The 27930-nt window shown below is 40.2% G+C and overlaps 1 protein-coding gene across 1 annotated transcript in view; it reads right to left on the bottom strand.

Moving 5' to 3' along the window:
* Positions 1–27930, bottom strand: part of LOC132403820 (stAR-related lipid transfer protein 9-like) — a 265508-nt gene that overhangs the window by 42474 nt on the left and 195104 nt on the right. Inside the window, exons 11-14 of the mRNA XM_059987537.1 lie at positions 20495–20592; positions 9560–9637; positions 5061–5141; positions 3614–3793 (exon numbers count right to left, since the gene is read on the bottom strand). Of these exons, the coding sequence (XP_059843520.1) occupies positions 3614–3793; positions 5061–5141; positions 9560–9637; positions 20495–20592 (437 nt within the window). The remainder of the gene's footprint in view (positions 1–3613; positions 3794–5060; positions 5142–9559; positions 9638–20494; positions 20593–27930) is intronic.

The following is a 27930-nucleotide window of genomic DNA, read 5'->3' as shown; positions in this document are numbered from 1 at the left end:
GATTCTTAGATAGGATCTATGGACATTTAGAGAATCATGGTCTGATCAGGGACAGTCAGCATAGCTTTGCTAAGGGCAGATCGTGTCTAACAAGCCTGATGGAGTTCTTTGAGGAGGTGACCAAGCATATAAATAAGGGTAGTGTAGTGGATGTGATCTACATGGATTTTAGTAAGGCATTTGACAAGGTTCCACACGGTAGGTTTATTCAGAAAGTCAGAAGGCATGGGATCCAGGGAAGTTTGGCCAGGTGGATTCAGAATTGGCTTGCCTGCAGAAGGCAGAGGGTCATGGTGGAGGGAGTACATTCAGATTGGAGGGTTGTGACTAGTGCTGTCCCACAAAGATCTGTTCTGGGACCTCTACTTTTTGTGATTTTTATTAATGACCTGGATGTGGGGGTAGAAAGATGAGTTGGCAAGTTTGTAGATCACACAAAGGTTAATGGTGGTGTAGATAGTGTAGAGGATTGTCGAAGATTGCAGAGAGACATTGATAGGATGCAGGAGTGGGCTGAGGAGTGGCAGATGGTGCTCAACCTGGAGAAGTGTGAGGTGGTACACTTTGGAAGGACAAACTCCAAGACAAAGTATAAAGTAAATGGCAGGATACTTGGTAGTGTGGAGGAGCAGAGGGTTCTGGGGGTACATGTCCACAGATCCCTGAAAGTTGCCTCACAGGTAGATAGGGTAGTTAAGAAAGCTTATGGGGTGTTAGCTTTCATAAGTCGAGGGATAGAGTTTAAGAGACACGATGTAATGACGCAGTTCTATAAAACTCTAGTTAGGCCACACTTGGAGTACAGTGTCCAGTCTCTGGTCGCCTCACTATAGGTAGAATGTGGAAGCATTGGAAAGGGTACAGAGGAGATTTACCAGGATACTGCCTGGTTTAGAGAGTATGCATTATGATCAGAGATTAAGGGAGCTAGCGGTTTACTCTTTGGAAAGGAGGAGGATGAGAGGAGACATGATAGAGGTGTACAAGATATTAAGAGGAATAGACAGAGTGGACAGCCAGCACCTCTCCCCCAGGGCACCACTGCTCAGTACAAGAGGACATGGCTTTAAGTTAAGGGGAGGGAAGTTCAAGGGGGATATTAAAGGAAGGTTTTTCACTCAGAGTGGTTGGTGCGTGGTCAGTGGTGGAGGCAGACACACTAGTGAAGTTTAAGAGACTACTCGACAGGTATATGCAAGAATTTAAGGTGAGGGGTTATATGTGACACAGGGTTTGAGGGTCAGCACAACATTGTGGGCTGAAGGGCCTGTAATGTGCTGTACTATTCTATGTTCTATATAGAGCTATAACATTAGCATGTGGCTCTTGAACTCAAGTCTCCCAACAAATGAAGATCAACACAGCACATGCCTTTCAGATTACACCATGACTTTGATGGATTTATAGATGTGGATCCCAAGATCCCTTTGTTCCTCCACACTGCTAAAAGTCCTACCAATAACCTTGGACCCTGAAAAGTGTGAAGTGATTCAATTGGAAGGACAGGTTTGAAGGCAGAATACAGGGTTGGTGACAGGTTTCTTATCAGACTGGAGGAATAGAGGGATCTTGGGATCCATATCCATGGGTCCCTCAAAGTTGCTATGCAAGTTGATAGGATTGTTACACAAGGTGAACGGTGTGTTGGCATTCATTAGTCAAGGGACTGAGTTCAAGAGCTGTGAGGTAATGTTACAGCTCAAAAATACCTGATTAGATCACATTTAAAATGATGTCAAATCACTAACAAGAGAAAATCTGCATATGTTGGAAATCCAGGCAACATACACAAAATGCTGGAGGAACTCAGCAAGGTTTATATGGGAGGCACGGTTTGAGGGTCGGCTCAACATTGTGGGCCGAAGGGCCTGTAATGTCCTGTACTATTCTATGTTCTATGTTCAAAAACACAAAGCAACGTGCCTTAATGACTTGGTGGCCCTGACATATTGAAATGCTTCAAGAGGGTGATCATGGAATGCATTAAACTCTAGCCTCCCAGACCACCTTGATCCAATGTAATTCACCAACTGCCAAAACAGGTCAATGGCATAAGCCATTTCTCTGTCCTTACACTCATCTCTGAAGCACTGGATAGGAAAGACACCTATGTAAAAACTTGTGCTTATTGACTAGAGTTCCACCTTTCACAGTATAATTCCGAGCAAACTCATCTACAAACTTCTAAACCTGGGACTAAACATTGCCCTTTGTAATCTGATCCTTCGCTTCCTGACCAATAGACTGAAATTTGTAAGGGTAGATAGCATAACCTCTGCCACAATTATTCTCAGCATTGGCAAGCTACAAGGCTGCATCCTCAGCCCCTAACTCTACTCAGAACTGTGTGGCCCAATTCCGCTCCAACTCCATATACACATTTGCATATGATACCACTTTAGTGGACGGTATCTCAAATACTGATGAGTTGCAGTACAGAAGGCGCCAGGAAGCCTAATGACATGTTATCATGATAACAACCTTTCCCACAAAATCAGCTGAACTGGTCAATGTTTTAAGAAAAGGGGGTGGTGCACATGTTCCTATTTACATTAACAATGCTCAGGTTGAAACGGTTGAGAGTTTTAAGTTCCTAGGAATGAAGCTCATCAATAGCCTATCCTGGTCTAACCACGTTAATGCCACGGTAAGAAAACTCACCGGTGCCTCTACTTCCTCAGGAGGCTAAAGAAATTTGGCATGTCCTATTTGACCCTCACAAATTTTTATTGTTGCACCACAGAAAGCATCTTGTCCGGATACATCACAGCTTGGTATGGCTGCTTCACTGCCCATGAATGCAGAAAATTGCAGAGATCTGTGGACACATCTTAGCACATCACAAAAACCAGCTTCACCTACACATAGACACGTACCACCATGCTCAGAGACAGCTTCTGTTCCACTGTTATAAGATCATAGAATATTTCCCTAGTATGATATGATATGCTCTTGACCTCACAATCTACCCTGTTGTGACCTTGCACCATACTGTCTACCTGTATGGCACTTCCTCTGTACTGTACCACTTTATTCTACACTCTTATTGTTCTATTTTGTACTACCTCAATGCACCTTGATATATGTGACAGCAATAAACACTAACATAAGGATAAGAGATCTTAATAAGGAGGAGAGAAAATTGTCAAACTGAATTCAGGAACTGCAAGGTAATGTTTTAGCTCAATAACACTGTGGTTAACCACACAGAGTACTGTGTTCCATTCTGGAAGTTTCAGAGAAAGTGCAGAGGAGATTTACCAGGAAACTTTCTGCATTGAAAGGTTCCATCCTTTCCTCATAAGACCCTAAACACATGGAACGTTAGATCATTTTTCTCAATAAATAAATTAACAAGTATAATATCGTTTGTGTTATTTATTTAATTAGGTTCTCTTTATCTAGGTTCAGGACTTGCATGGAGATCTGATCACATTTTAGGTTATACTTATGCAGAAATGGAGAAAATTCCATTGGGTTCACAAATTTTCTAGCACTATTGTACTCCACACAATCACTCTAAACATAGAACATATTGTACTGTTCTGTTTTAAATTCCAAATATATTTTGAAAATGGCAACAAAATACATTGAATCAATTCAAAAATCTTACCCTGAGATGATAAAGACAAACACCTGTACTTAATATATCCTCATCCACTGCTATTAAATGAGGTAAATGGGAGGCAACAATGATTCCTGTTTTCCTTCTGTTTATGTCCACATAATATTCCTCCATGATTGCTTTTGTGTCTTTCCAGCTGTCTGTCCAGTCTTTGGTAAGCTGATCCACCTAAGAAAGATTACAGTAATACCTGATGTCATTATTTCATGAGACAAATTAATACAGGAAAAGTGTGAGGTAACATATTTGAGAGCAAATTGGTTAATTTCTGTTTTTGTTATGGAACATTTTCTTATACAGTTGCTGGAAATGCAAAACATCGTATTTCACTTCCTATTATGTAGAAATGCAAAACAGTCCTTCGATACGAACCAGCAGTTCATTTGCACTGCTTCCAGTTTAGTGAACTGCATTCAATGTTCCAAATGTGGGTTCCTCCACACCGACAAACAAATGCTGATTGAGTAATAACTCTGCAGAGTATCTTTTCTCATTCCACAAATGTGACCCTGAGCTTCCAGTCTTCATTCACTTTAATTTGCTGTTCAATTCCCTCTGATTTCTTTGCCTTTTCTGTCATCTTTCATATGCCCCTTAAAGTATACTCTTTCTCTGCTCCACATGCTCCAACTGACGCAACTTCAACCAACCATTCCATTGTTTTAGAACATTAAAAAGTGTTTGACAAGAACAGGCCATTCTGACAAACAAGGCTTGCCAAATTTCTATTCACATAGTGTGTTGAAATAACTATCAAGTTTAGATATGAAAGTCTTTAAGGTACTACTGTCAACTAAACAACCAGGTAGTTTGTTCCCTGTGTCCACAACTCGCTGTGTAAAGAAATGCTTCCTGATGTTAGTCTGAATTCACCCTTTAACCAGTCTCCACCAATGGCCCCATATCTTTGTTGATGGCTCTGGACCAGTTGGAAAAACGGGCAGAAAAATGGCAAATGGAATTTGATGCAAACAAGCGTGAGATGTTGCACTTTGGTAGGACCAACCAGGGTAAATCTTACACAGTGAGCAGTAAGGGACTGAGGAGTGCAGTAAAATAGGATTTGGGAATACAGATCCATAATTCCTTGAAAGGGGCATCACAGGTGGATAGGTTCATAAAAAAAGCTTATGGCACACAGGCTTTCATAAATCAATGTTTTGTGTAAGGAGTTTGGATGTTATGGTGAAATTGTATAAGACATTGATGAGGTCTAATTTGGAGTATTGTGTGCAGTTTTGGTCATCGACCTACAGGAAAGGTCTAAATAAGGTTGCAGAGAATATTTACAAGGACATTGCTGGGACTTAAGGACTGGATATGTTTGAATACTTTATTCCCTAAAACATAGAAGAATGAGAGGAGGTTTGATAAAGCTACCCAAAACTTCTTGAGAAGTTTTTTTCCCTCCATAACATGCCAATAAATGACCAACCTTCAGTTCATTTTGGAGTAGTATTTCTGTGAGGCTTCCATCTTTCTCATCATTTTCATCACTTAGGGGTCTCAAGTTTCTCTGCCAATAAATCAACGAAGATCAACATTATCAGGTGCTTTTTGTGCATTTATGACAGTTTGATTTGAGTACTCAATTAGGATTGTGACAGTAGTCGAACCCACTGATTTGTGGTGACTGAAAATCTTCACATCTACACTCCTATCACAACAATCTTGAAGTTTAAAATGGTTATCCCAATCAAAGAGCATCTTGAGCATAATTCAATGACAAAAAAAACCTCATTAACCAGTTAAAAAATATTACTTACAATAAGTCTAAGTTATTCCTTGTTTTATCATTCCACAACCAACAACACTTAAAGATACTAAATGGTCACTCATGAGTCAGCCTCTTACATATTTGTCTAAAAATAACCAAACTTCCTGTAATCCCACTAACCTTGGAACTTTTTGTAACATACTAAGCATATAATGTTGTATAAGTGCCAGTTTATTATTTTTTTCCCTCCTTAAAGTATAGGTTGTCATCCATGAGAAAGATCAGAAAGCACCCGAGTTGACTGTCATTGGAACATTTGCTGGAAGAAATAACTTGCCCTCCTTAGAGTAGTCCCATTCCTAATTGAACAGACAGATGACACCCTTATCAATTCAACACTCCCTCAAATAATCTAACAATGCAAATTAAGTGCAGACAATGAAGTAAATCTTCACAGACTTTCTCCATTGACTGATTTAGGGGATGGGTGTGCTCTGCAGTTAAGTGGGTATACAAGTTTTGCTGCTGAGTTAAAACCAGTATGAAGTGGATGTTGATTAAGGACTGGAAGAAAAGTAGAATTATGATAGTGATAAGAGATCTGCACCGAGCAGAGGTCCAGATACTTTAGCCAGAATGAAGTTCCATGTATAACGCCGCCTTCTGAAGCAGAGTGTCACCCATTGTGTCCCGTTGGTCTGGATCTTGGCAGCCTCCAGCAAGGTTTTGTTGTTCTTTTCCCCCTTTCATCAATAGGCGATGCTGGTAGCACACTTACTTGAGCACCTGTGTCACACAGGAAACGTCACCCTAACAGGGTATCTGTCACGAACAGTAGACATCCCAGGCAGCTGGAACCTATGCTGTTTCACAGACCTCTGAGGTCCTGTTACACTGGCACTGTCAAAGTTGCAAGGTGATCAGCATTTTTCTCGTGTTCCTACCAAAGCGAGCATGGTAAAACACAGAACTGGTGTCATCTCTTTTGTAACTGCTGGCATCCTTATGTTGAGGGCCTTGCTGACCAAACCTATTCAGGTAGAGAAAGGAGGAGGAATGATGCACTGCTGCCTCACCAAGTATAGAAAATCAGCCATCTTGGCAACCTCCCTGTAGTCCTTCACGGGTGCATCAGTGAGGGCTATGTGAACGAGCAGGCACTTACTGCATGAAGAGGTCTTTAAAAATAGAACAAAGATGGTGATTTCCCAGGAGAGACAGCATGTGGTCCATTAGCTCTAAAGCCCTAGCATCACTGAGAACGAGTAAAGAGAGCAACTGTTTGGTGTGCTCAGACTCCAACAATCCAAAAGTCTGTAAAAGCTGAGTTTTCCACAATGGATATTCAGCACATCCAGGCAGGTGTTCTAGTAGACTCACCATTCTCGCAGTCAAGATTTGCTGAGAGATGCTACCATGTAGAATATTTGGTGTTGTCAGCAGAGATATCTTGTAGCATGAATTGGGCCTTGGCCTCTACAAACCAAGCAACGGCATTAATCTCCCAAACTATGGGTAGTTACAAAGCAACTGCATTGGCCAACATGTTTAATAACTCTGGAATCATCCCAGAGCATCAGGGTCATCAATATAGGGAAAACAGCAGAGGTATTTTATGTTTAAGAAAAGTTGTAGCAACTCTAGACATAAAATGCTTCCGAAGAAGCTGAGGCGAAGTTAAGATGGCGCTAAACAGCAACTCCTTTGCTTGGATCTTTGGAAACAACTTTATTTCTATCTTTGATATCTCTATTTTTTTACCTTTCAAGGTGTGGGGGGTTCTTTTGAAGACCCTGATCTGGAGTTATACTCTATCTTTGCGGGAATGGGACCTAATCTCAGAGCCTCACGACCAGCTGCTTTTTGATATCCCAAGGACACGGCCTGGAAGACAACAGCATCTTTAAGGCGCCAGATTCTAGGCCAGTGCCCCCTGACTGAAGCGTCGCAGGAGAACATGGAACATTGGGAGCAGTGGGTTAGCTGCCGGGGGTTGTATAGCCAGAGAGTTGTGCGTTTTTGGTGCCGACTCTCTGGGTGCAGAGCTCAGAAAAAGTGACACAAGAGACTTTTAACATTGTAAATCAGTGAGTTATTTGTTATGGGGGCACTTCTTTTTCCTTTATTAGGGGGAGAGAGTCTATGGTATGTCAAATTATCAGGTGAACGAGTAGCCTTTGGGGTACTGCAAGCCTGTGTCTTTATTGATGCCTTGCTGCACACCTAAATGCTCGGTGGAAGTGGGGGTGTCATTCCTTGCTGCTGCTTGTGTGTAGGAGAGGGAAATGGGGGGAGAGCTTTGGGGTTCTAACATTTTAACTGTCATTCATTCTTTGGGGCACTCCTCAGTTTTCATTGATGTCTCTGAAGAAGAAGAATTTCAGAATGTATATTGTATGTATTTCTCTGATATTAAATGCACCTATTGAAACCTACTGAAATTCATCATGTCAGACCCACCTCTTAAAGTGAACCCCAACCCAATGTTAGGGGTTGTGAATTCTGTATGCTTCCACCAATTACATTACCCTACAATATTGCCTTACCCAAAAACCTTTTTGTACAAGGACACCAAAATATCATGATGTGCCATCTTCATATTATCTAAAAACTGTTCTCTGCTTTCAATTCTTATTAACAAATATCACATATTATAATTCATCATCAATTATCCTTTTAACTACTACTGAACTAATCTACGTCCCTTCCATTCACCCAACAATTTCTTAACCAACGTGCTTTGGGTGCTATGGGAAAAGATCAGAAGAAATCCAACAGGTTATTGATGACTTTGAGTTTATAGTCGAAGTAAATCTGTTATCAAAGTACATATATGTCACAATATACAACTGTGAGATTCTTTTTTTTTGCAGTATTCACAGTAAGTCCAAGAAACACAGTAGAATCAATGAAGGACCACACTTAACAGGACGGACAAACAACCTATGGGCAAAAGACAACAAACACTGCAAGTACAAAAAGAGAAAAAGAAATAATAATAATAATAAATATCAAGAACATGAATTGTAGTCCTTGAAAGTGTTATGGGAACAGTTCAGTGAAGGAGTGAATGAAGTCGAGTAAAGTTATCCCTCCAATTCACTCATCTGATTGTTGAGGGCTAATAATTATTTCTGAATTGGTGGTGTGGGTCCTGGGCTCCTCTATCTCCTTCCTGACGGCAGCAGTGAGAAGAGAGCATGGTTTGAATAGTTGGAGACCTTGATAATGGATGCTACTTTCCTGTGACAGCAGTCCATGTAGATGTGCTTAATGGTGGGGAGGCCTTTACTCATTATGGACTGAGTAGTATCCACGACTTTTTGTAGGCTTTTCCATTCGAGGCCATTGGTGATTTTGTTCCAGTCTGTGATGCAGCCAGTCAGTATACTCTCTACCACACATCTATAGAAGTCTGTCAAAGTTTTAGGTAACATGATAAATCTTCACAAACTTCTAAGCACATAGAGGCATTGCCATGCTTTACTTGATACTGCACTAGACCCAGGATAACACCAAGGAATTTAAAGTTGCTGACCCTCTCCTCATCTGATTTCGACTCCCCACCCTGATGAGGCTAACTCGTGGACCTCTAGTTTCTTCCACCTTAAGTCAATAATTAGCTCCATGGTCTTGTTACATTGAGTGATAAATTGTTGTGGCACCACTCAGCTAGATTTTCAATTTCCCTCCTATATGCAGATTCAACATCACCTCTGATTTGTCCGATGGCAGCAAACATAAATATGGCACTAGAGCTGTGCTTAGCCTCATAGTCATAAGTATAAAGCAAGTAGAGCATGTGATAAATACATGGTAACTGAGTGGTCCGCTGCCTTGACTCTGTCTAGAATTCCCTCCCTAAGCCTTTGCAATTCTTACTCATGATAAATACTGTCATTGCAATCACGCTCAATGCACAGAGCACCGTATGACAAAGAATTTTATGCTCTATTAATCCCTAAATTCAACAATCTTGATAAATTATTTTCATTTATTTTTCAGACTCATGCTGAGACAGTCAGGGATCGAGAAAAACTGATGAATATAAACATAGATATTTCTGTAAATTTTAGTGAAACCATGGACCCAATATAATTCTTTGATCATTATAGAACTATTTATTTTTAACATAGGTTTTGGGAAAATAAAGCACACTAATGTCAATATTAATCTTTACTATTTCAAAAAAGTTCAATTTTTGTAGCACAACTTACCAATCCAAAACTCATCAGCATTGATTTTAATCTGTCAATCTCCTCTCGTAGTTCACGAATCAGTTTTACATTAGCATCCTGAAAACAGATACAAACCTTTGTAAAATGTTGAAATTGAGGCTAGTACAATGATATTTTACACATACTGTAATCATACTAAAAATACATACACATACAAACAAAAATTTCTGAGGCGCAATGAAAATTAAAAAAGGATTTTGAATTCTAAAATAAAAACAAAAAATACTACAAACACTCAGAAGGTCAGGCAGCATCAGTGGAAAGAAAACAGATAGCATTTCAAGGTGATAAAGGCTTTGCAACCTTAAGGGTTAACTCTGTTTCTCTCTCCACAGATGCTGCCTACTTCTAGTATTTTCTGTTTCTATATATATTAATTGATTAATTATTTTAAAGATTTCCCTTTAAAATTTTCACAAAATTCTATTTTATTGGCACAACTGCAATCCTGCTACAGGTCCACAATCTCTTATCCGAAATCCTTGGGGCCAGTTGCATTTTGGAATTCAGAATTTTTTGGATTTCAGAATCCCTCCCTATTGGTTCCAAAACTGCACCCCCCCCCCCCCACAGATGCCAAAAACATTTTTGCTCAAGTCCCTTATTTAACCTGTCTCAGTAAGGTGGACTTTAGGACCCAGTGGAGCTCCAGACCTACGCACATCCTCCTGTATACTTCAAATCATCTCTAGATTACTTATAATACCCAATACAATATAAATAGTTGTATAAACTGTATTGTTTAGGGAATAATGACAAAAAATATTTTATTTCCAACAAAAACATTCAATAAAACATAAAAATATAGAGCTTCAAATGTACCAATTCAAACACATGGTAGATGACCACAAGGAAATCTGCAGATGTTGGAAATTCAAGCAACACACACAAAATGTTGGTGGACCACAGCAGGCCAAACAGCATCTATAGGAAGAAGCACAGTCGACGTTTTGGGCCGAGATGCTGCCTGGCCTGCTGCATTCCACCAGCATTTTGTGTGTGTTACATGGTAAATGACTGATTGGAATAAATGTAGAACATCACTGCCACTATAAAACTTCAGTAACTTGTCTTTCTGTTTCTTTAAATCATATACAGTGGTAGTTCCAACACCATATTCTTCAGTAAGACGTCGCACAGACACACCACAAACAAGCTTCTGCAATAACTCCACTTTCTGCATTATTGATAATGATAGATGTGTCCTTCTCTTTTTCTCATTGTTACCCATAGGGGTATCTGCAGCTTTTTTTTTGACACTTTCACAGTGAAATTAAACACAAAGTCAACAGTGAACGCAAAATATCAGCAAACAGTAAATGCAAGTGTAACCAGTACGAGCGCTGAGCCACAACTGACGTCTGGTGCTAGTGCTGAGTGACATCAGCTGCTGGCGAAAAAACTTCAATTTTCGGAGCTTTTTGGATTTCAGAATTTCAGATAAGGGATTGTGGACCTGTACTAACACAGCTCTTGTGCTTCCCTGATATTAATCATTCCACAATGCTCAAGCAATGTAGTATTTAAATCACAATATAAAATACACCTCACAAGAATATTAGCACAAAATTTAAATAACAAACTAAGAAAAGTAACATTAGAACACATGATCAAAATTTTATTTGAAGAGATTTACAGGAATGTTTGCAAGAAGGAATAAACACAGGAAGGTAATTCCTGGGCTTGTGGTCTTGGCAGCTCAACAAACAACTGCCAATGGTGCAGCAATTAAATTTGGAGCTAATCACAATATCTGAATATATCACAATATTTTACAACAACTTCGGAGCTGGTGGATATTACAGCATTCAAAGGGGCAAGATCAAAGGAGAAATTTTAAATTGAGACACTGCTTAAATGTTAATGTCAAATTCTGTCTTTTTATTCTGTAAAGTGCCCAAATGTTCTTATTCTGTTGAACTTTGATGCTTGGTCAAAATCTTGAGTTTTATTGAGTATTTTATAAAAGATGAAGTAGGAATTCCAAGGCTTTAGTCAACCTTCAAACATTATATACAGCAGCTGCTAGTCAGAAGGACAGGTTATCTTCATTTTAAGCCTTGTTCACAAAATGATGGTAAGGTTAGGAGCGTCATGGGTTTATTTAAGAAGGGGGAAAATATAGTAAGATAGTAAACCTGCAATGAACAAAAACAAGGTGTAAAGAATTCAACAGATAAACAAAGAGAAAGTGTGTTGAAGACATAACAATGGTCTCATGAAGTCAGAACCAGGGGAATTATAATGGTGAGCAAAGTAATATACCAACTGAACACAATCTGGATCTGGCTTCACAAAGGATATTACAAGTAATGTTGGGGAACCTATGGTCTAGTTAGAGTGAGGAACGGAAGAAAATCAGTATGAGTAGAGATACGGTTTTTGAGAAACTGATGTATCAGATCCTGATGGTGTACTTTGCAGGGTACTGCAAACCTGTGCTGACCAACTGGATGGATTGTTTTAGGATATCTTCAAACTCTCACTGCTGCAGTTGGAGCTGGAGGTTCCCAGTCTACTTTAAAAGTAATTAATCCTACCAGAGCCCAAGAAGATCAGGATAAGCTGACTCAATGACTATCACCTGGCAGCATACACATCTACTGTGATGAAGTGCCCCGAGAGGTTGGCCATGGCTAGAATTACCTCCTGCCTGAGCAAGACCCACTGTAATTTGCCTACCACCACAACAGGTCTTCAGATCACCTGGATGCAACAATGTATATAACAGGCTGCTGTTTATCGATTACAGTCCAGCATTTAACACCATTATCCCCTCAATACTAATCAACAAGTTATAAAACCTGGGTCTCCATACCTCTCTTTGCAACTGGATTCTTGACTTCCTCATCATGAGATCACTATCAGTACACATCTCCTCTTCAACACAGATGTACTTCAAGGATGTGTGCTTTGCCCACTGTTCTATTCTCTAGACTCATGACTATGTGACAAGGCACAACTCAAATGCCATTTATAAATTCAGCAATAAGATTGCAGTTAGCAGGATCTCAGATGTCAACAAGGAGGCATTCAACAGTAAATAGATCAGCTGGTCAAGTGGTGTCACAATAACAACATCAGCACTCAACATCAGCAAATCCAAAGATTTGATTGCCAACTGGATGGGGAAGTTAGGAGAACAAGCACCAATCCTCACTGAAGGGTCAGCGGTGGAAAGGGTGAGCAATTTCAACATTCTATTTTAATGCGAGGAGTATTATGAATGAAGTGGATGAGCTTAGAGCATAGATCAGCACCTGGAGCTATGATGTTGTGGCCATTACAGAGACTTGGTGCAGGGGCAGAAATGGCTACTTCAAGTGCCAGGCTTTAGATATTTCAGAAAGGACAGAGAGGGAGGCAAAAGAGGTGGGGGCTTGGCACTATTGATCAGAGATAGTGTTATGCTGCAGAAAAGGAGGAAGTCATGGAGGGGTTGTCTATGGAGACTCTCTATGGATGGAAGTTAGGAATAGGACAGGGTCAATAACTCTACTGGGTGTTTTTTTTATAGACCATCCAATAGTAACAGGGACATTGAGGAGCAGGTAGGGAGAGAGATTCTGGAAAGGAGTAATAATAACAGGGTCATTATCGTAGGAGATTTTAATTTCCCAAGTGTTGACTGGCATCTCCCTAGAGTGAGGGGTTTAGTTTGTTAGGTATGTTCAGGAAGGTTTCTTGACACAATATGTAGATAAGCCTACAAGAGGAGAGGCTGTACTTGATCTGGTATTAGGAAATGAACCTGGTCAGGTGTCAGGTCTCTCAGTGGGACAGCATTTTGGAGATGGTGATCACAATTCTGTCTCCTTTACCTTGGCATTGGAGAGGGATAGGAACAGACAAGTTAGGGAAATGTTTAATTGGAGTCAGGGTAAGTACGAGGCTATCAAGCAAGAACTTGGAATCATAAATTGGAAACAGATGTTCTCAGAAATGTACAGAAGAAATGTGACAAATGTTCAGGGGATATTTACGTGGGGTTCTGAGTAGGTACATTCCAATAAGACATGGAAATGATGGTAGGATATATGATCCGTGGTATATAAAGGCTGTTGTAAATCTAGTCAAGAAGAAAGAAGAGCTTACAAAAGGTTCAAAAAACTAGGCAAAGGTCGGAATCTATAAGATTATAAGGCTTGGAGGAAGGAGTTTAAGAATGAAATTAGGAGAGCCAGAAGAGGCCATGAGAATGCCTTGGTGGACAGGATTAAGGAAAACCCCAAGGCATTCTACAAGTATGTGAAGAGCAAGAGGTTAAGATGTAAGAGAATAGGACAAATCAAGTGTGACAGTGGATAAGTTTGTATGGAACCGGGAGAAAATAGTGGAGGTAATTAATGAATACTTTGCTTTAATATTCACTACGGAAAAGGATCTTGGTGATTGTAAAGAGGCTTACAGCAGACTGAAAAGCTTGAGCATGCAGATATTAAGGAAGAGGACGTGCTCGAGCTTTTGGAAAGCATCGTTGGAAAGTCAGCGGGACTGGATGAGATGTACCCCAGGCTACTGTGGGAAGCAAAGGAGGAGATTGCTGAGCCTCTGGCAATGATCTTTACATCATCAGTGAGGACAGGAAAGGTTCCAGAGGATTGGAGGGTTGCTGACGTTGTTCCCTTAATTCAAGAAAGGGAGTAGGGATAGCCCAGGAATTAAGACCAGTGAGTCTTAATTCAGTGGTTGGTAAGTTGATGGAGAAGATCCTGACAGGTAGGATTTATGAACTTAAGGAGAGGCAGACTATGATTAGGAACAGTCAGCATGGCTTTGTCAAAGGCAGGTCGTGCCTACGAGCCTGATTAAATTTTTTGGGGATGTGACTAAACACATTGATGAAGGTAGAGACGTAGATGTAGTGTATATGGATTTTAGCAAGGCATTTGCTAAGGTACCCCATGCAAGGCTAATTCAGAAAGTAAGGAGGCATGGGATCCAAGGGGACATTGCTTTGTGGATCCAGAACTGGCTTACCCACAGAAGGCAAAGATTGGTTGCAGACGGGTCATATTCTTCATGGAGGATGGTGACCAGTGGTATGACTCAGGGATCTGTTCTCGGACCCCTACTCTTTGTGATTTTTATAAATGACCTGAATGAGGAAGTGGAGGGATGGGTTAGTAAATTTGCTGATGACACAAAGGTTGGGGGTGTTGAGGATAGTGTGGAGGGCTGTCAGAGGTTACAACAGGTCATTGATAGGATGCAAAACCGGGTTGAGAAGTGGAAGATGGAGTTCAACCCAAATAAGTGTGAGGTGGTTCATTTTGGAAGGTCAAATATGATGGCAGAATATACCATTAATGGTAAGTGTGGAGGATCAGAGGGATCTTGAGGTCTGAGTCTATAGGACACCCAAAGCTGCTATGCAGTTTGACTCCGTGGTTAAGAAGGCATACAGTGCATTGGCCTTCATCAATTGTGGAACTGAGTTTAAGAGCCAAGAGGTAATGTTGCAGCTATATAGGGCCCTGGTCAGACTGCACTTGGGAGTACTGTGCTCAGTTCTGGTTGCCTCACTACAGGAAGGACATGGAAACCATAGAAAGGGCACAGAGGAGATTTACAAGGATGTTGCCTGGATTGGGGAGCATGCCTTATCAGAATAAGTTGTGTGAACTCTGCCTTTCTCCTTGGAGCAATGGAGGATGAGAGGTGACCTGATTGAGGTGTACAAGATAATGAGAGGCACTGGTCATGTGGTTAGTCAGAGGCTTCTCCCCATGGGTGAAATGGCTAGCACGAGAGGGCATAGTTTTAAGGTGCTTGTAAGTAGGTACAGATGAGATGTCAGGGGTAAGTTTTTTTACACAGAGAGTGGTGAGTGCATGGAATGGGCTGCTAGCGGCGGTGGTGGAGGCAGAAATGATAGGGGCTTTTAAGAGACTCCTGGATGGCTACATGCTTAGAAAAATAGAGGGCTATGGGTAAAGCCTAGGTAGTTCTAAAGTAGCGACATGTTCAGCACAGCTTTGTGGGCCGAAGGACCTGTCTTATGCTGTAGGTTTTCTATGTTTCTATTCTTTGGATCCTGGATTAGTTTCTATGGATTGGATAGTAGCTTCTTTCTCTGGTTACCTTTTTGCATTTAATATACATAAATATTTTGCTATTTTCCTTAATCATGTCTACCATTAATATTCCATCTTTGCTCTCTTTTTGTAAGTAGTGCTGTTGTTGTTCCTCCTCAATTTTCAGTTCTACAACAAGCATGTACTTCTTTTTTATTCCTTTATCCAATCCTCTTTATTTCCTTAGACTTAGATTAAGGCTTCCTTGGACTTGTCCTTATCTTTCAGATTTCTGGAAATACATTTGGCCCTAAACTCTCAGTATCTCACCTTTATTTCCACCCGCCCCCCCCCCCCCATTTGTCAGATGCAAGACCTGCAAGTAGCTGGTCTTAGTCTATTTCTGCCAGATCCCAAATTATATTGAAAGCAGCTTCCCCAATTCAGGATCTTAATCTCTCAACCATTGTTCATTCCCTTTGTATGACTACCTTAAAACCTACAGAGTGAGAGGGGGGATACACAATGCCTTACAAAACATCTTTAAATGTGAAATACCCTTAGAGAGTAAGACCATATATTTTGAATATATACCTCAAGAATAGTTGAAAAGAGATAAATATTTAATGAATATACTGTTGGTGGCTGGTAAAAAGACTTTTACTAGGAAAGGGTAATCACAGGAGAGCCCAACTTTAAATACATGGATGGAGATTACAATGGACATTTACAAAATGGAGAAGATAACAGCATCTGTTAATCATAAGCTGGAACAATTGGATTCATACTGGGAAAAATGGTTTAACTACATAATGCCTCATAGGCCTGATATTATTCTCACAAATCAATGAACATGTTGTTCAAAAAAGATCACTCCCTACTTGTACATAGTTCTTTCCTTTTGCTTCTTTTTTCTTTCCACTCTTTTCTATAAATGTATACCTCAGATAAATACTTTGTGGAGATTTGTGATATATATGATTATATGATACAATGTCTGAAATACATCTTATGGAAATGCATGTTTGATTTTAAACTTCAATAAAAAAAATAAATTTTAAAAAAACCTACAGAGTGATGGTGATCATTTCCAAAATACTCTCCTGATGATGCTTCATACCCCTGCCCAGTTACATTAATTAGGATTAGGCCCAGTTCGATGGCTCAAACGCCATCTATAAATTTGCTGATGATACAACTGTTGTTAGCAGGATCTCAGATGGAGGTAAGAGGGCGTACAGGAGAGATCAACATGTACAACAAACTGGAGGAACTCAGCAGTTTGGGCAGCATCTGTGGAAACCAGCAATCAGCGTTTCGGGCAAAGACCCTTCTTCCACACTACCTCACTTTTTTTCCAATATACAGTGCTTATACAAAGTATTCTGTTGCTTTCCCTCACCCCCCCCATCCCCAGAAGTATTCATATTTTATTGACTTTACAAAACTGAATCACAGAGGATTTATTTTGGCTTTTTTGAAACTATCAACAGCAAAAACACTTTTGTGTCAAAGTGAAAACAAATTTCTCCAAATTGGTCTAAATTTTTTACAACTATTAAACACAAAATAGTTCATTGCATAATTACTTACCGCCTTCAAGTTAGTATTTAGTAGATACACCTTTAATAGCAATTACAGCTTTGAGTCTGTGTGGATAGATCTCTATCAGCTTTGCACATCTGGACACTGCAATTTTTTCACCATTTTTTTTTTACAAAACTGCTCAAGCTCTGTCAGATTGCACAGGGATCATCAGTGAACAGCCCTTTTCAAGTCCAGCCACAAATTCTCAGTTGGATTGAGGTCTGGACTCTGACTTGGCCACCCAAGATATTTGTTGTTTTTAAGCCATTCTTGTGTAAGCTTTTTGCTTTTGGTCATTATCTTGCTGGAAAACAAATCTTCTCCCAAGTTGCAGTTCTTTTGCAAACTGCATTAGGTTTTCCTCCAGGATTTCCCTGTATTTTGCTTCATTTATTTCACCCTCTATCTTCAGAAGCCTTTCAGAGACTGCTGCAGTGAAGCATCCCCACAGCACGATATAGCCAGCACAATGCTTCACAGTAGGGTTGGTGAGTTTTTGATGATGTGCGGTGTTCGGTTTATGCCAAACAGCATTTAGTCTGATAGCCACAAAGCTCAATTTTGGTTTCATCAGATCATTGAACCTTCTTCCAGCTGACCTCAGAGATTCCCACATGCCTTCTAGCAAACAGATTTCTCGTGAGTTTTATTTTCAACAGTGGCTTTCTCTTTACCCCTCTCCCATAAAACTGCGACTGGTGAAGCACACAGGTACCAGTTGTTGTATGCACAGTCTCTCCCATCTCAGCCACTGAAGTTGGTAACTCTTCCAGATTTGTCATAGTTTTCTTGGTGGCCTCCCTCACTAGTTCCATTCTTGCATGGTCACTCAGTTTTTGAGGATGGCTTGCTCTCGGCAGATTTACAGCTGTGCTATATTCTTTCCATTTCTTGATGATTTACTTAACTGTACTCCAAGGGATGTTAAGTGACTTGGAAATTTTCTTGTATTCATCTCCTGACTCGTGCTTTTTAATAACATTTTTGTGGAGTTGCTTGGAGTGTTCTTTTGCCTTCATGGTGTAGCTGTTGCCAGGATACTGACTCACCAGCAGTTGGATCTTCCAGATACAGGTGTATTTTTACTACAGTCAATTGAAATATCTTGACTGCACACAGAGATCTCTGTTTAACCAATTATGATTTCTAATACCAACTGACTGCACAAGTGATTTGTTATGTCCTATTAAAGGGGGCGAATACTTATGCAAACAATTATTTTGTGATTTGTATTTGTAATTAACTTAGATCACTTTGTAGAGATCTGTTTTCACTTTGACATGAAATAGTCTTATTTGTTGATCAGAGTCAAAAAAGCCAAATTAAATTTACTGTGATTCAGTATTGTAAAACAATAAAATATGAAAACTTACAAAGGGGGTGAATACTTTTTATAGGCACTGTATATTATTTCTGTTTTGCACTATTTTTAATCTAACTATTTAAAATACACATAAATACTTTAATTTATTTACTTATTTCTTTTACTTTCAATATTATCATGTATTGCATTGACTGCCGCTGCTAAGTTAACAAATTTCAGGACACATGCTAACAATAATAAACCTGATTCTGATTCTGCAGCTTCTGTTTTGGGACCACCAACATCATTATTATTATGTGCCGTGACGTATGACGTGGGCGATCATGGGCTATGAGCATGATAGTTCTTCGCAAATTTTACAGAAGTAGTTTCCCATTGCTTTCTTCTGGACAGTGTCTTTACAAAATGGGTAACCCCAGCCATTATCAATACTCTTCACAGACTGTCTGCTTGGCATTACTGCTCACATAACCAGAACTTGTGATATGCACCAGCTGCTCATATGACCATCCACCACCTGCTCGCATGGCTTCATGTGACCCTGATCGGAGTCTAAGCAGGTGCTACACCTTGCCCAAGGGTGGTCTACAGGCTAGTGCAGCGAGCAGTGCATTACACCACCTTTGATAGAGATGCAGCTCCACCCAGCCACCCAAACCTCCAACAAAATAGCTCAATATTCTCCTGGATACACTTCAAAGATTCCATACCCTCCAAGTCTTTCACCCTACAGGGATCCCAGCTTATATTATGCATTTTGGAATCTCCTTCTACTACCCAATTAATGCCTACACTTCTTGATTTGCCTATATTAAGTTTGTCTATCTACAAATGACTATTAAGAGGCTGTAGTATAAAGCACAAAAAGTGATACTCTTTTTTTGTTCGAGCTTGATGCGCTCATCTTTGCAAATATCACTTTTGTTTTATACACCTTTTCCTCACTCTCCTGTTATGCCTGAAGATATCACATCTTGGTATCTTGAATTGCCAGTCTTGCAATTTGTTCAACAAGTCTATGAAATAATAACAATATCTTATACCAAACTACTAATCAATGCTCTCAGTTCATCTATATTGCAAGCCATACTCCTTGCACCAAAATAGATGCAATCAGTCTGGCATTCCTCTCATGTTTTATTATATCCATACATGCTATGTTTACTCAAACAACTTATTTTCCTTTGGATATGTGACTCTACCTACACCTCGCCCTCCCCGGCTGAGGACAGGAACAAAACTGTCTAGTTGCCTTGAGAGAATACATTTAATTTTCAATTCAGGTGATAAATGATATTGCTGTCATGAATGCACTGAGGGTTCCACAGTCTGACTCCTGGAATGGCAGGATTGACAAATGGGAAGAGAATGTGGCAATTTGGATTGCATTTGCAGGAGTTCAGAAGAATAAGAGGAGACCTCACTGAAATTTATAAAATACTGACGAGGCTGGGCAGATAATAGAGGAAGTACATTCTTGCTAGTGGAGGAACCCAGAATCAGGGATTCCAGCCTCAGGACAGGCCATATGGAACTGAAATGAAGATAAACTTCTTCTCTCAGAGGGTGGGGAATCTGTAAAATTCTTCACCACAGAACCAATTGAGGCTAACATTAAATGTATTCAAGAAGAAGTTAGATATATATTAATGGCCAAAGAGATTCAAAGTACATGGAGGAAAGCAGGTAAAGGCACTGATTTTGAATGATTAGCCATGATCATTTTGAAAGGCCAGACAAGTTCAAAAGCCAGGATAGCCTAATCCAAACATTTGTTTTTAAAGTGTGACCATGGAATGGAAATGAGCCTGACATTTCTTCTCCATTTCGAGATATGTCAATAACTCAAGAACTGGACTTTGATCCTGCATTGCAAAACTCAGCTCTTCATTAATCAGCAAATCAACCCATTTAATCAAGAGTAGTTGCTACTTTAAATAAAAGCACATTAAATGCACTCATTTCAAATGATTACTGTATTCCCACCTCATTCACATGTGGTTTGTTGACGATATTCTTTGCATGTGCTGCATATCGTAAAGTGCTGATAGTTTCGGTGTAACTGGTGCTTGCAGGTGAGATTGCTGTCATCAAAATATGAACATTATGATGAGAATATTAATCATGAAAAACAAAAGAACTGCAACTTAACTGTAAAAGAAAAATTGGAAAATGGACAACCATAGCAGTAAATAACAGAAATAGGTCACTCCCAGTTTTGGAATTTTAAAAAAGTGTCTACAGCTACAAAATACTACAGTAAATGCATTATAGCAATAATGTAAAACGCTGTCACAAAGAAAAGCATGCAACTGTAATAATTACAATAATCCAGAAAAATCTATTTCCACCTAATTAAGTGTGCCACTTCTTACAACCCTCGTGACATCTCATGGTCAAGCCAGGATCTGAAATGGTATTGTTCTGAATACAAGGGTTGATTGAATGAGTGAACACATGGACAAGAACCACTGCATGGCCAAGAGAAGTGTTATGAATTGAACCTCTTGTATGAGCATCAGAAAGCACTTGAACTCCATACAAATTTGTGATATGGGATTCTTTCAAGAGTTAGCATAGTTTCAGTAGGCCAAATGGCCTCAGACTCATACAGAGATACAGCAAGGAAACTGGTCTATTCCCCCACTGCATCTGCCCCAAACATCAGCATCCATTTACATTAATCGTACCCAGCTTTGTTTTATTGCCTGACTTCCAAAATCATATTGAAATCAGAAATATGAAAGAGGTAAAACAAATAACAAAGGGAAATTAATCATTGAGGAGCCAGTAGACTGAAGAGTGGTGAATATTACGCTTATTTAAGGGGGCACCAAGTAAAAGCTGGGAAATATAGAGCAGTAAGCCTAACATCTGTAGTTGGAGAGGATTCTGAGGGATAAGATACATATGCATCTGGGAAGATAGGGGTTGATTAGGATTACTCAGCACAATTTTATGCGTGGGAGATCACACCTTACAAACCTGACTGAGTTTTTTGAATTACATAGAAGGTTGATAAGGGCAGGGTAGTTGGGATGGTCTTTATGGGCTTTAGGATGATCTTTGATAAAGTTCTACTTGGTAAGCTGCTCTGAGAGTTAGATCACATGGAATCCAGGGAGAATTGGCTATGGATATATAACTGGCTTCACAGCATGAAGCTGAAGGTGATATGGAAGGTTATTTCACGGACTGGATGCCTGTATCAAATATTTTGATTAATGGGTCAGTGCTGGATCCATTGTTGTTTGCCATTTGTATCAATAATTGAATAAGAATGGTTAATAGGTTTGCAGATGACACTACAATAGATAGTATAGTGAACAGTGAAGATGGTTATCAAACTTATTTGGATGTGATTAGTTGAGTAATACCACAATACCATAAGATATAGGAGCAGAATTAGGCCATTGGCCACTGATTGGCCATTGGCCACATCATGGCTGATCCAACTTTCCTCTCAGCCCCAATTTCCTGCCTCTCTCTCTATCCCCTTGTGCCCTGACTCATCAAGAATCTATCAACCTTTGCCTTAAATAAATATAAAGACTTGGCCTCCACAGCTGCTTGTGGCAACAAATTCCACAGACTCACCACTCTCTGGCTAAAGAAATTCCTCCTCATCTCTGTTCTACCTCCGTAGGTCAAAGAATAGCAAATGGAGTTTAATTTGGATAAGTGTAAGAGGTTACATTTTGTAAAGTCAAATCTGGGTTAGGCATTCACAGTGAACAGCAGGGCCCTGGGGAGTGTTGTAGAATAGAGAAAGATTGGAGTTGAAGTATATGGTTCAAGAAGGGAAGTTGTAGAATGCTTATGACATAGCTTTTTAAAGCAGCCTGTGGTCGAGCACAGTAGGGGGAATGCATTGTGTAATGAACCAGATTTGATTAGGGTGCTCAAGGTAAAGGAATGCTAAGGAGGCAGTTTGACAGAGAGAAGATAAAGCCAGAGGTTTAAATATAACAGTAGAGTAAAGGGAATTACGGAGGCTTAAGGGAGGAGCTGACCAAAGTTGATTCAAAGGAGACTCTATCAGGGATGATGGGAGAACAGTAATGGCTGGAGTTTCTGAGAGCACTTCAGAAGGCATGGGATAGATATATCTCAATGATCAAGAATTATTCTAAAGAGACGATGTGCCAACCATGGTTGACAAGAGAAGTCAAAGACAGTATAAAAGCAAAAGAGAGGGCATATAATATAGCAAAGATTAGTGAGAAGAATTGGGAAGCTTTTAAAAACCAACTGAAGGCAATGAAAAAGTCAAAAGGAGAAATGATGAAATATGAAGATAAGCTAACCAATAATATAAAAGAGAATACTAAATGATTTTTCAGATAAATAAAGAGCAAACGAGAAGCAGGCATGGATACTGGACCACAGGAAAATAACACAAGAGAGGTAACAAAGAAATGGCAGAGAAACTTAAATATCTTGCATCAGTTTTCACTGCGACAGACTAACAGTATGATCGAAATTTGAGAGTGTCAGGGGGCAGGAGTGAGTGTAATTGCTGTTACTAAGGAGAAAGTGCTTGGAAAAAGTCTCCAAAGTTCTGAAAGAGGTAGATGAAAATATTGTGGAGGCATTAGTAATGATCTTTCAGGAATCGCTAGATTCTGGAATGATTCCAGAGGTCTGGAAAATTGCAAATGTCACTCCACTCTTTCAGAAGGGAGGGAGGCAGAAGAAAGGAAATTATAGGCCAGTTACCCTGACCTTAATTATTAAGAATGATGTTTCGGGGTACTTAAAGCCATATGATAAAATCAGCCAAGATTTCCCCAAGGGAAAATCTTGCTGGGAAATCTGTTGGAGCTCTTTGAAGAAATAAAAGGCAGGATAGACAAAGGAGAGTTGTTTACTTGGATTTTCACAAGGTACCGCACATGAGGCTGCTTAAATAAGATAAGAGTCCATGGTATTACAGGAAAGACACTAGAATGGATAGAAAAATGGCTGAGTGGCAGGAAGCAAAGAGTGGAAATGACGGGGGTCTATTCTGGTTAGTTGCTGTTGACTAGCATTCTCCAGAGGTCGGCATTGAGAACATTCCTTTTCAAATTGTATATTAATGATTTGGATGTCAGTTTTGATGGTTTTGTGGCTAAGTTGCAGTGATACAAAGGTAGGTGGAGGGGCTGGGAATCTGTGTAAAGACTTAGATAGATTGAGAGAATAGACAAAGAAGTGACAGATGGAGTATGGTATAGGGAAGTGTATGGTCATGCACTTTAGTAGAAGCAATAAAAACACAGACTATTTTCTAAATGGGGAAAAAAATTCAGAAATCAAAGGTGAAAGGGACTTGGGAGTCCTTGGGTAGGATTCCCTAAAGTTTAACTTGCAGGTTAAGTTAGTGGTAAGGAAGGCAAATGTAATGTTAGCTTTCATTTCAAGAGGACTAGAATATAAGCAAGAATGTAATTCTGTGGTTTTGTAAGACATTGGTCATACTGCACTTTGGGCAGTTTTAAGAAAAGATGTGCTGGCATTGGAGATGGCCTAGTGGAGGTTCATTAGAATGACTCCAGCAATATAAGGGATAACACATGAAGAGAATGTGATAGCTCCGGGATTGTACTTGCTGCAGTTTAGAAGAATGGGTGGGCGGGGATCTCATTGAAACCTACCAAATATTGAAAGGCCTATATAGAATGGATGTGGAGAAGATTTTTCCGTTGGTGGGGTAGTCCAGAACCAGAGGGCACAGCCTTTGAATAGAGGGATGTCTAGTTCAACAGGGATGAGGAGGAATTTCTTTAACCAGAGAGTGGTGAATCTGTGTAATTCATTACCACAGGTAGCTGTGGAGGCCAGGTCATTGGATGGATTTAAGGTGGAGGTTGATAGTTTATTGATTACAGGGTGAAGGCAGGAGAATGGGACTGCGTGGGAAATTGATCAGCCATGATGAAATGGTGGAGCAGATCTGATGTGCCGAATGGCCTAATTCTGTTCCTATATCTTATGGTTCCTTAAAAGTTGAGCCACAGCACTTGGAGTGGTAAAAGCGGCCTGTGGCACGCTGGCCTTCATCAGTCAGAGCACTGAGTATAAAAGTTGGGATGTCATGGTGTAGACCTATGAAGTGCTGGTGAAGCCACACTTGGACTACTGTCTTCAGTTTTGGTTGCCCTGCTAGAGGAAATAAGTTATTAAACTTTAAAGAGCTCAAAAAAGATTTGCAAAGATGTTGGCAGGACTTGAGGGGCCGAGTTATAGGGATAGGCAAGGATTTTATGCAGTAAAGTGTAGCAGACTGAGAGATGATCTTATCGAGAAGTATAAAATTATGAGAGACATAGATTGAGTGAACATGCACAATATTTACCCAGAGTTGGGAAAATAAAGAGTTAGAAGACATGGGTTTAAGGCGAGAAGGGAAAGACTCACCCTTTTGAGGGGTAATTTTTTTAAAACACACAAAAAGCAAGGTATAGATGTGAAATGAGTTGCCAGAGGAAGTGTTCAGTCAGGTACACTAACAACTTCTAGAATACAGTTATATAGGTACATGGATTGGTTGAGAAGGCTACTTGCCAAACACTAGCAAATGGGACTTGGATGGGCATCTTAGTTGGCATAGACCAGCTGGGCTGGAGAACCTGTTCCTGTTCCTCTAACCCTAGCAAGTGGGAGGGACAGAGAATGTCTACGCAGTCTTGGAGAATGTGGGCAAGACTTGATGATTAGTCGTGCACCTTCAATGTCATGACATCTGAGCTTTCAGTGCAAAAGCACATATAGCTCCAAAGAACAATCCTTCTTGTAAGTAGTCAGTTGTTTCCCCAGGATGGTGATGTTTCATACCTGAGGGCATAGGTTTAAAGTGAAAGAGGGGAAATTTAAAGGAGTTTTTTCAATAGACACACAGGGACTGGTGGGTATAACCATATAACATATAACAATTACAGCATAGAAACAGGCCACCTTAGCCCTTCTAGTCCATGCCGAACGCTTACTCTCACCTAGTCCCACCAACCTGCACTCAGCCCATAACCCTCCATTCCTATATAACCATATAACAAGCACTTACATGTACTTACATGTACATTGGTAATTGATTCATTATTAGCACGTGTACTGAGATACAATGAGAAATGTTCTGCATGCCATCCAGACAGATCATTCCAAACAAAGTACAGTTACAGAGAAAGTGCAGTGCAAGTAGACAAATAAGATGCAAGGCCATAAACAGGTTGACTGAGAGTTCATCTTTATTATACAACAGATCCATTCAAGAGTCTTAGTACAGCAAAGTAAAGCTGTCCTTGAGCTTGGTGGGACACATTTATAAGTTTTTGTACTTTCTGCCCCAGAAGATGGAATGACTAGGATGGAAGAAGACTTTGATTATGTTGACTGCTTTCCTGTGGTAGCATGAAGTGTACACAGAACCAATGAAAGGGAGGCTGTTTTTTGTGAAAGACTGGGATGTGTTTACAACTCTATAACTTCTTGTCACCTTTGGCAGAGAGGATACTCCATCTAGAAAAATTGGTGAAAGTTAACAGGGACATGACTTCTGAGGAATAGAGCTTTCTTGGCACCTTGCCTATGTGGTTGGACCAAGACAAGTTACTAGTGATATTTACACCTAGGAACTTGAAGACAACATTGTCAAGTTTGCCAATGACACAACAGTGGTGGGGCTCATCAACAAAGATGAGATGGCCTACACAAAGGAGGTGGAACAGCTTGAAGCCTGGTGCCTCTTCCTTAATGTTAACAAGACAAAGGAGATAGTTATTGACTTCAGGAGAACTCACGTCACTCATACCCACCTATACATCAGCAGCACAGCAATGGGAACTGTGAGCAGTTTCAAGCTCCTGTAAGTGTATATTTCACACAACCTACACAATCAGGAAAGCTCACCAATGCCTCTGCTTTCTGAGGAGGCTGAAGAGAGTTGGACTTTGCACATTAATGCTCACGTCATTCTACACATGCACAATAGAGAACATTCCTAAAAAGCCACATCTTGGTAGCTTTTTAGGTACGGAAACTACACTGCGGTGGACAGCAAGGCTCTACAACAGGTACTCAAAACTACCTGATGCATCATCAGCACCAGCCTACTCGCTATCAAGGACATGTATACAGAGAGGTGCTGGTGAATGCATACAGTATATGGAATAAAGTAAATGATTTCGTAGTGCAAGTTAGAGATTGGTGGGTATGATGTGGGCATCAATGAGTTGTGGCTGAAAGAAGATCATAGTTGGGAACTTAACATCCAAGGATACACATTGTATTGAAAGGACAGGTGAGTAGGCAGAGGGAGTGACTTGGCTTTGTTGGTAAAAAAAATAAAAGCATAGAAAGAGGTGACATAGCATTGAAAGGTAGAATCAATGTGGGTACAATTAAGGAACTGCAAGAGTAAAAAGACCCTGATTAAAGTTAGATAAAGGCATCCAAGCAGGTCAATAGGGCAATATTACAATTGTCATAGGGAATTTCAATATGCAGCTAGATTAGGAAAATCAGATTTGTGCTGGATAATAAGAGAGAGAACTTGTAGAATGCCTAGAAGATGGCCTTTTAGAGTAGCATGTGGTTGAGCCCACTAGGGAATCAGCGATTCTGGATTGGGTGTTGTGTAATGAACTGGATTTGATTCGGGAGCTTAAGGAAAAGGAAACCTTAGGGCCAAGAAGTGTGTGCAGTAACTATTCCAAGGGAGAAGGTACTTGGGAAACTGAAAGGTCTGAAGATAGATAAGTCACCTGGACCAAATGTACTACATTCAAGGGTTCTGAAAGAGGGAGATGAAGAGATAGAGGAGGCATTAGACCATAAGACCACAAGACATAGGAGCAGAATTAGGCCATTCAGCCCATTGAATCTTCTCCATCATAGCTGATCCAAGATTCCACTCAATCTCATAACCTACCTTCTCACCATACCTCTCTCTGGCTAAAAAAAAACCCTCCTAACCATTGTTCTAAAAGGTCATGTCTTAATTTGACAGAGTGCCCTCTGGTTCTGGATACACCCACCCAAAGGAAACATCATCTCCACATCCACCTTATCTAGTCCTTTCAAAATTCAGTAGGTTTCAATGAGATCCCCCCGCATTCTTCTAAATTCCAGTGAGTACAGGCCCAAAGCTGCCAAATGCTCCTCATATGTTAACCCCTTCATTTCCAAAATCATCCTTGTTAACCTCCCCTGGACTCTCTCCAATGACCACACATCCCTTCTGAGGCCCAAAACTGTCGGCAATACTTCAAGTGTGGCCTGACTCGTGCCTTTATTAAAGCCATTATCTCCTGCTTTCATATTCAATACCCCTTGAAATAAATGCCAACTTTGCATTTGCCTTCTTTACCAAAGACTCAACCTGTAAATCAATCTTCTGCAAGTCTTGCACGAGAACTCCTAAGTCCCTCTGCACCGTTGAATAT

This window comes from Hypanus sabinus, chromosome 2 (assembly GCF_030144855.1).
Source record: "Hypanus sabinus isolate sHypSab1 chromosome 2, sHypSab1.hap1, whole genome shotgun sequence".
NCBI lineage: Eukaryota > Metazoa > Chordata > Chondrichthyes > Myliobatiformes > Dasyatidae > Hypanus > Hypanus sabinus.
The sequence above is the reverse complement of the archived record's forward strand: the minus strand, read 5'-3'. Positions and strand labels throughout refer to the sequence as shown.